Source organism: Trichosurus vulpecula, chromosome 8, assembly GCF_011100635.1.
Source record: "Trichosurus vulpecula isolate mTriVul1 chromosome 8, mTriVul1.pri, whole genome shotgun sequence".
NCBI classification, from domain to species: domain Eukaryota; kingdom Metazoa; phylum Chordata; class Mammalia; order Diprotodontia; family Phalangeridae; genus Trichosurus; species Trichosurus vulpecula.
The window spans coordinates 159,442,850-159,452,684 of record NC_050580.1 but is presented as its reverse complement, the minus strand read 5'-3'; the positions used below and the strand labels follow the sequence as shown (position 1 = coordinate 159,452,684).

At 43.0% G+C, this 9,835-nt stretch overlaps 1 protein-coding gene across 3 annotated transcripts in view; it reads left to right on the top strand.

Moving 5' to 3' along the window:
* Window positions 1–1,269: 1,269 nt before the first annotated feature.
* CCNB2 (cyclin B2) overlaps window positions 1,270–9,835 on the top strand; it is a 30,468-nt gene continuing 21,902 nt past the window's right edge. The window contains exon 1 of one of the 3 annotated variants that reach the window (XM_036737059.1): window positions 1,270–1,782. In XM_036737059.1, the coding sequence (XP_036592954.1) occupies window positions 1,759–1,782 (24 nt within the window). In that variant the 5' untranslated portion in view covers window positions 1,270–1,758. The remainder of the gene's footprint in view (window positions 1,783–9,835) is intronic. The other 2 variants (XM_036737061.1, XM_036737060.1) reach the window with 2 other exon arrangements.

Here is a 9,835-nt window from a genome sequence, read left to right as displayed (position 1 = left end):
ATCCCTGCCCACCAACAAAGTGGCTGTGTTAGAAAAAAAATGTCATTTACACAAAGCAAATGGAGGGCCTGGGATTTTTAGAGAGGCAATACAGTCCTGCTTAGAAGTGTTAACAAGGTTTTTACTGAGCCAGGCTATAACCTGAAAATGCTAAGAGCCACACAAAGCAGACCTAGACACAGGAGTGCCGGTAATCAGGCAGTTTGATCATTTTCAGAGTGAGGAATATTCTCTTAACTCAAATAAAAGCACAGGTCATATTCTTAAATGACAAGTGGGGAAGAAAGGGGAAAGGTGGATTACAATCATTTAGTGGGAGAAACCCACAAATCCCACAATACAACAATGCTGGAGTCAAATTTTTGGGGTCCGTGACCACCTCCCCTAGGGAACAGGACCAGAATTCTGTGATGAGACCAGGTTCTACAGTCTTTGATTCACTTCACTTAAGGTCCAGTGATTGTGAGCCCTGTCAGTTTTGATTCATCAGTCCAAGTTGCATTCTGAGCTCTGACTCCTGAGCCAGAGACGCAGCTGTTGAGAGAACTAATTAGTATATTCATTACATATATCCTATCCATTAATATAAAACTAATTCCACAGAGGTGAGACTTGGGGTATATTTTATCCTTAAGTAACTAGTGAACGTGTTTTCCCCAGCATCATGTTAGCTCCTTCAGGGCAGGAGATTTTTCATTTTTTTTCTTTTTTTATTTGACATCTTCAGGACAGCTCTTGCTAGAACCTGGTACTGAGCAGGCGCTCAATAAACGCTAAATGCTAGTTAAGTTGCGCTGAATTTTTCTCTGCCTCTGCACCCTTCCCCCCCCCCCCCCCCCCAAAGCCCCACGGAAACGCCTTCTTTGCTGGGGAGAGGAACATAATTGGAATCTTCCGGCAGCACTTCTCTCAGCCCTCTCCAGACCCTTGCATCCCGTCTTGGGAACGGATGTTTTTTAAGGATGAAAGTAGTCCCTAACGAGTGTTTCCAATTTCAGATTCTCGTATGAGGATAGGGAAGTAATATTAGGAAGGGAGGTGGGTAGCCACATGCTGGAGTGTCAGGGAGGCACAGCTAGGCTCCGCCATGAGCCTTCCTTCAGCCCTTCTTCCGGGAGTGGGGGTGGAGCTAATGAAGAATGTGCCACAGCACGTCATCTCCTACACTACGACGAAGAAGTCAAATAGTTTGGGAAAGAGGACGCAAAACCGTGGGCTCCAATTTCCGGTTCAGGTCACGGAGGAAGGAAATGAAACTCCCAGAATGCTCCGCGGTCCTAGCTTCCGCCCGATCTGGTAGAAACAACGGCAGATGTCATCAGCCCTTGCTTTTTATACGAAGGGAAGGAAAGCTTTCCAGTATCCCATTTCCGTCGTTCGATTCAGATCCGTTATGTTTCTATTTCCTCTTGGTCACTTTTTTATTTAAAAAATATATTTTCCTTTTGCTTAAAAAAACTCCCACATATATGCAGGAAAACAACTTCCAATTGCTATGACAGACCAACGGGTTCCCGGAAACAGCCAATCAACGTATAATGGGGGGAGGTGTGTCTGATCAGCCCGCCCAATCAGAAGAGCGCACCGCCAGGGGGACGGGCCAATGAGAGTGCGGGTGGTGCGGTATTTGAATTCCGGCCGTAGGGCTGAGAGTCGGCGGCGGCGTGATCCGGGGACCAGGTACTGCTTGTGGGTCGTGTCGCTTCTTTGTGTCTCGCCTATACGCTGCGGGCCCTGCTCTGGCCTGTTCCGGGCCCCATGGCGCTGTTCCGACGCCACGCGGTGAGTCAGCGGCGTGGTAGCGATTCCCTCTCCCCTTCCACCGGCGGGGACGCCCCTAGACAGCCATAGTCGCCTTCCTCCCCTCGTACCGTCCCGTCTTGGGGGCGGGAGAGGATTGCTGACGTAGGGCCTTCCCCCAGTATCTTGACCCCAAAATCCCCATCACGAGGCGGTGGCGCAGTGATTTTGTAGAGAGCACAGGATCTGGAGTCGGGGGATACGGCCTCGAATCCCATTTCTTCCGCTTCCGAGATCTGGGACCTCCTCTAGGTTTTGGGGACACTGCTCTCCTGGTTTTCCTTTCTTGTTAAGTCCTTCACGTTCTCTTTGGCCTGGTTTGCACTCCAGGCCCACAGCCTCGGTGTCATCTTCCACTCACTCCCTCTCAGCTCATGTGTCAGGCCCCCTTCACCCTCTGTCAGTGTCACCACCCTGGTACAGGTTCTCGTCGCCTCAGACCAGAACGACTGCAATGGCCTGCTGGGTGGTCTCCCTGCTACTAGCCTCCCACTCCAATCCATCCTTCGGTTGCCAGAGTAATTTTCCCAAAGCACAAGACTCACCGTGTTATTCCTCTGCTCACTAGATTTCAGTGGCTCCCTATTACCCTCAGTATTAAATTAAAACCGGAAACCCAGTTTGGCATTCAAAGCTCTTTCCACCCTGGTCCTTTCCTACCTTTCCTGTCTTCTTACACTTTACTACCCTCCCTGTACTCTGCTGCCCAGCTTCACATCCTTACAGTTTCTCAAGAACAGTAATACTGTGGTTCCTCTATTCCTGCCTTTTCACCGTTTCCCCTGATTTTTAGGCTCACTCTCTTTATCTCTGCTTCTTGACTTCCCAGGCTTCCTTCAAGATTCAAAATCTCACTTTGTCTGCTGGAAGTTTTTCCTGCCCTCCCCCTCTTATCCCCTGGGGCTAAGTCTCTGATATCTCTTTCCATTTACGTTGTAAACACAATTTTTTTTCATATTGTCACCCTCATTGAGTGCTGGGACCCAGTCAGAAAGATCTGAGTTCGAATTCGGCCTTGGACACATATTAGCTGTGTGACCCTGTGTAAATCTATTGTCTTTTCTCTTAGTTTTCTCAGCTGTGAAAGAGGGAGCGATAATAGCATCTGACTTTAAGGGTTATAGTGAGGATCAAATCAGATATTATTTATAAGGTGCTTAGTATAGTGTCTGGCACATACTAAATTAAGTACCTGGCTCTTATTAAATGCTTCTTCTCTTTCCTCTTTATTAGAATGGTGCTAAGTGAGTCTGGGTACTAGCTGGATGAGGAAGCCTCAAGGAGCTCCTTGAGGTCAGAAACTGTGCTTCAGGAAAGTTACTTTGCCCTTTTTTTTATCCACCCAGCTCTTAATAGGGTGTGCCAAGCACTGAGTAGGTAAATACATGCTTATTGACTGATTGGTGAGTGAACCGTTGAAGCTGTATAGAGGGTGGAGTGGAGTAAGGTAGGGAGACCAATTAAGAGGCTATTGCAGTATTCCACTAAATAGGTGATGAGGGCCTGAACTAAGGTGGCTGTTGAGTGAGTAAAGAGATGTGGAAGAATGACCAATTTTGGCAATTGATTAGCTATGTGTGGTCAAAGATAACTGAATTTGTCAACCTGAGTGACTGAAAGGATTGTGGTACTTTTGACAATAACAGGGAGGTTTGAAAGCGGATGGGATTTGAGGGGAAGATTTTGAGTTGGAGATGCCTAGGAGACATCTAGTTTGAAATGTCCAATATGCAATTGATGGTGTGGGATCAGGTCTTCTAAAAGAGATAGGCTAGATACCTAGACTTGGGAAAACATGGAGATAGATAGTAAATACAAACGGGAAGATTGTGAGACATCCTGAGTGGATAGCATATGGGATGTGATCCTGGTATCTGTTGGCTGTCCTAACCATAGTGGATTAAGTGGACTAGTTTGCATGTAGTCAGTCACCCGGTCAGCTTCTCTGGCCTCTAAGGCAGGAGCTCTAAAGAAGAAGGATTCAACTTTCCCAGGGTTTGGGGCATAGATCCAGGAAAATCCAGGTCTTGTTTTAGAAGGTATTGATCTAGGATGGAAGGAGTTAGTTTGCAGTGTCAGAGAAGAAATCTAAGGAGAGATTGAATATTAGAGATAAAGGGAGACGATAGTGAGGGCGATCTGTTAGAAATGGGGGAAGGGAGGAGATAGCAAGCATTTTGTAAGCACTTAGTGTATGCCAGCAAGTGTGCACTGGGAATGCAAAGAAAGGCCTTTCATGAAAGCCCCTCTCCTTAAGGAGCTCACATTCTAATGGAACAGACATGTTAATAACTAGGTACATACAAGATGAATATAAATTAGGTGGAAGATAATCTGAGGGAAGGCACTAAAATTGGGGGATTGGGAAAGGTGGGATCTGAGCTGAATCTTGAGGGAGGCCCAGTAGGGGGCAAAACTTTCCAGGCATGGAGACAGCTTCTAGGCATGGGGACAGCTAATAAGTTCAAAGTCCTGAGAAACAAGAGGTGGAGTGACTGGTTAGAAGAACTACAAATAGGCTAGTTGGCTTTAACAAAGTGTGTGGAGGAGGGTAAGGTGTGAAAAGACTACAAAAGTAGGAAGATAAGATGGTATAACTAACTTTAAACGTCTAACAAAGGAGTTTATATTTGATTGCAGCTCAAGTTGCAGGGGGAATGACCTATTCTTTAGAAAAAAACTACCTTAGCAACTGAGTAGAGAAACCAGTCAAAAAGTTAGTGCAATTATCCAGGCAAGAGGTGATGAGAGCCTCAGCTAGGATGGTGGTTGTTGGAGTTGAGAGAAGTGGGTATCTATACGGCAGGTGTTGTAAAAGTAGAAATGATGAGATTTGCCAGTGGATTTGGGGTGAGTAAGGACTCAAGGATGACATTGAGGTTGGGAATCTGCTTGACTGGGGGAGTGTAACGGGCAATACTGATAATGTAGATGATAACTGTCAAAATGCCTATGTGGTTCTGTATTGCAAAGTATACAAGACTCTCCACGTAGAAGGTAGAAGAAGTAAACCATTTATTCAGACACCAGAGAACCACATCCCACAAGCCATTTATCCAGTCAGTCCACTTCATCGTAACAGCAAGGAACCCAAAACATTCAATACACAATATAACAACATGGAGCCTGACCATCCCAAAATCTCTCTGACCCTCTGCTGGGATCTTCCCCAAAACAAACTCACAGTACAGCTAAGTCAGCCTGTTCATTTCTGACAGTCATGAGGCCAGCCATTAGCAGCCATAACTGTTCTCTCTCTCTCTCTCTCTCTCTCTCTCTGCATTTCCTGTGACATAACTTTCATTTCCTGTCAGGAAGCTCCTCCCACCACATATGTCTCAGGCTTCCTGTGACATAAGCAGGTCACATGGCCTATTAATGGGTGGGAAAGATCTTCAAATCCAAATTGCTGCTACAGGGGGGTGCCCTCAAAAGTAATACAGAAGTTTGCAAGAAGGGCGAATTTAAGGTAAGGAATTTTGTTTTGGGATATATTGAGTTTGCTTTATCTATGGGATATACAGTTCAAGATTTCCAAAAGGCAGTTTCTGCTTGCCTGAAACTCAGGAAATAAATTAGGGCTAAATATATTGATCTGGATATTATTTGCATAGAGATGATACTTGAACCCATGGAGTCAGATGAGATCACCAAGTGAGATAGTTGAGAGGAAAAAAGGGGCCCTGGACAGATCTTTAGGGGATAATATGATTATCAATCGAAAACCAGCAAAAGACACTGAGAAAGAAGAGGCTGTCTAAGAAAGAGGAAAACCTAAAGAGGGTAGTATCCAGAAAGAGGGTGATCCACAGTGTTAAAATTCTTCAAAGAGATCAAGAAATATCAGGATTAAGAAGACGGTCATTAGATTTGACAATTAAAAGAACATTGAGAACTTTGGAAAGAATAGCTAAGAGATCATTGGTTACTTTGAAGAGGACATTTTCCATTGAATGATAAGGTCAGAAGCTATTTTGTTTTTTGCTTTTTAAGGCCAGGGGGAAACTAGGGCATGTTTGTTGGTGTTGTTTGTCCTTTGTTCTTGAAGAGGACCTTGATATAGGGGCAGTGATGCCATGATTTGCAAGTGAACTGGTTTTAAGTGTGGGAGGGCTGTGCAAAGTCACCAGCCTCACTTTCTCCTCTAGAGCCATCTGGGCATCTGGGTCTAGGGGCAGGATAAAAATCAGGACAACTTGAGGTGGTTCTCCTCCCCACCCTCCCACCCCCCATGTTTGTAGATAGCAGGGAAGGAGCCAGTATTTATAGGAAGATCTGAAAGAGAATGGGGATGTTTGTGTGGACCGTCTTCTGGAGCATGAAGGAGGGGCTGGGATCAAGGGTGCATTTGCTGTTTGTCTTGATAGAAGGATGACTTTTTCATCTGAGACAAGAGTGAAGGAGATACTAAAAGAAGACATCTCTGTTTGCAGGTCGTAGGAGTTGAGATCAAGGAACCAGGAAGTTAGGTAGTTGAGGGACTGTCAATATGTATTTATGTCTCTCTCTCTCTGTATACATCTTTATATTTCTATCTACATCTATCTATCTATCTATCTATCTAATCAATTACTATGTGATAGGTAGGTACTATGCTTTTAATTTAGTATTTTTTTCCTATTATATGTAAAAACAATTTAAAAAAAATTTTGAGTTCCAAATTCTCTGCTTTCCTCCTTTCCTTCTCCCCTCATTGAGAAGGCAAGCAATTTGATATATGTTATATATGTGCAGTCATGGAGAACATTTCTATATTAGTTATATTGTAAAAGAAAACACAGACCAAAAAAAGACAGACAAAACCAAGAAAAATAAAGTTTTAAAAAGTATGCCTTGATCTGCATTCAGACTCCGTCGTTCTTTCTCTGTAGGTGGATAGCATTTTTCATCCTAAGTCCTTCAGAATTGTCTTGGATTGCTGAGAATGGCTAAGTCATGCACAGTTGATCATTGTAAACTATTGCTGTTACTGTGTACAATGTTCTCCTGGTTCTGCTCGTTTCACTTTGCTTCAGTTCACGTAAATCCTTCCACGTTTTTCTAAGAGCATCCTAATTGTCATTTCTTATAGAATAATAGTATTCCATCACAATCATATCTCACAACTAACCAGGCATTTCCCTTTTGTTGGGCATACCCTCAATTTCAAATTCTCTGCCACCACAAAAAGAGGTGCTATAAATATTTTTGTATACATAGGTCCTTTTCCTTTTTGTTTTTTATCTCTGGGATACAGACCTAGTATTGGGCCACAAGGTATGCATGATTTTATTGCTCTTTGGGTATGGTTCCAAATTGCTTTCCAGAATGGTTGAATCAGTTTACAACTCCACCAATGGTGCATTAGTGTCTCAATTTTCCCACATCCCCTACAACATTTGTCATTTTCCTTTTCTGTCATATTAGCCAATCTGATAGGTATGGAGTGATACCTCAGAGTTGTTTTAATTTGCATTTCTCTAGTTAATAGTGATTTAGAGCATTTTTTCATATGGCTATAGAGAGCTTTGGTTACTTCATCTGAAAACTGCCTGTTCATATCCTTTGACCATATAGCAATTGGGGAATGACTGTATTCTTTTAAAAAAATTTTTGGAGGGGGAAAGGCAGGGCAGTTGGGGTTAAGTGACTTGCCCAAGGTCAGTCACACTGCTGAAAATTTTTTCTCACAGTTATGATGACTGACTTCTATCCTATTTTCCCCATTTATCCTACTCTCTCCTTTCACCCCTCAAAAGTCCATCCTCAAAAGTGTTTTGCTTCTGACTCCTGCCTCACCCAATCCAACCTCCTTTCCATACCCCCAACCCCCTTCTGTTATCCCCTTCTCCTCCTACCTTCCTGTAGGGTAAGATAGATTTCTACACCCAACTGACTGAGTATGTTATTCTCTCTTCAAGCCAGTTCTTATGAGAGTATGGTTCAAGAGCACTGCCCCCACCCCGCCCCCGCAACAAGCCCCATATTCCCCTCCACTGTAAAAGCTCTTTTGCACCTCTTTTATGTGAGATAATTTATCACATTCTACCTCTCCCTCTCCCCTTCTCCCAGTGCATTCCTCTTTTTCACCTCTTAATTTAAGTTTTTTAGATATCATCCCATCATGTTAAACTCACAACCAGACTCTCTTTGTATACTTCTAATAATGAGGAAGTTCTTAGGAGTTACAAGTATCATTTTTTCATGTAGCAATGTAAACAGTTTAACCTTATTGAATCCTTTATGATTTCTCCTTCCTGTTTACTTTTTATGCTTCTCTTGAATCTTGTGTTTGAAATTTTGTGTCAGAATTTCTATTCAGCTCTGGTCTTTTCATCAGGAATGCTTAAAAGTCTTCTATTTAATTAAATGTCTATTCTCCCTGCCCCCCCCCCCCCACCTCCTAAGGATTATACTCAGTTTTGCTGGATTCTTGGTTATAATCCTAGCTTCTTTGCCCTCCAGAATATCATATTCCAAGCCCTCCGATTCTCCAGCGTAGAAGCTGCTAAATCTTGTGTTATCCTGACTTTGACTCCGTGATATTTGAATTGCTTCTTTCTGGCTGCTTGCAATATTTTCTTCTTACTTGGGAGCTCTAGAATTTGGCTCTAATATTCCTGAGAGTTTTCATTTTGGGATCTCATTCAGGAGGTGATCAATGGATTCTTTCAATTTCTTTTTTACCCTCTTGTTTTAGAATATCAGGGCAGTTTTCCTTGATAATTTCTTGAAAAATGATATCTAGATTCTTTTTTTGAACATGTCTTTCAGATCATCCAATAATTCTTAAATTATCTCTGCTGGATCTATTTCCCTAGTCAATTGTATTTTTCCAATGAGATATTTCACGTTTTCTTCTATTTTTTTCATTCTTTTGATTTTATTTTATTGTTTCTTGATGTCTCATAGAAAGTTTCCACTTTCCCAACTCTTAATTTTTAAGGAATTATTATCTTCAGGGAGGTTTTGTACCTCCTTTCCCATTTGGCCAATTCTTCTTTGTAAGGAATTTTTTCCTTCAGGGAATTTTGTGTGTCTTTTTCCATTTTTCAGTTCTGCTTTTCAGGGCATTTTTCTCCTCATCTGCTTTTGGTACCTCTTTTATCATTTGTCCTATTCTGTTTTTTAAGGTGTTATTTTCTTTAGTATTTTTTTGTGCCTCTTTAACTAAGCTTTTGACACTTTTTCCATCATTTTCTTGTATCATGCACATTTCTTTCCCCAGTTTTTCCTCACCTCTTTTGTTTGATTTTTTAAAATCCTTTTCAAAGGCTTCCAGGAATTCTTTTTGGGCCTGAGGCTAATTCATATTTTTCTTTGAAGCTTTGCATGCACCAGTTTTAACTTTGTTGTCTTCTTCTGAGTTTGTGTTTTGACCTTCCTTGTCCCCATAGTAATTTTCTTTTGTCAAATTCTTTTTTTGTTGTTGTTGTTTGCACATTTTCCCAGCCTATTTCTTGACTTTTAACTTGATGTCAAAGTGGGGCTCTGCTCTCAGGGTAGAGGGGGCACTGCCTCAAGCTTCAGTTTTTTTTGTGCAGCTGTTTTCAGAGCTACTTCTTGGTGGGGGTGGGGGGGTCTATAAATTTTCAGTTCTTCAAGGTGGTATGACCTAAGGTGAGGTGTGTTTACTGTTGTTGTGGACTGTGCTCTGATCTGTGAGTGACCACAAGCATTCTTTTCTGCCCTGGAACTGTGACCAGGGTCCCTGCTCCCCTGCTACCATGAGCTCTGGAGTGCTAGTGCTTCTTCTCACCCTGGGACTGCAACTCAGAAATACATATGGGCAATGCAACAGAGTCTTGCACCCAGTGCCATCAAAAGGACACTTGTAATCTCCTTCTGACCCGTTGTCATGACCCTTATCATCTGTGGGCAGAGAGCTGTGGAAGTTGCTAGTTCAGTTGTCCCCAAGGCCTGCTGCTGGCTGCCTAGTGTAGGGCCCCAGTGCTTTGCTGCTAGCTTGTGCCAGGGCTCAGGGCCTGGCTCCTGGCTTGCCTAGGGCAGCCTGTGCTGGGCTATGTTCCACTCTTATCCTGGTGCGACATAACCT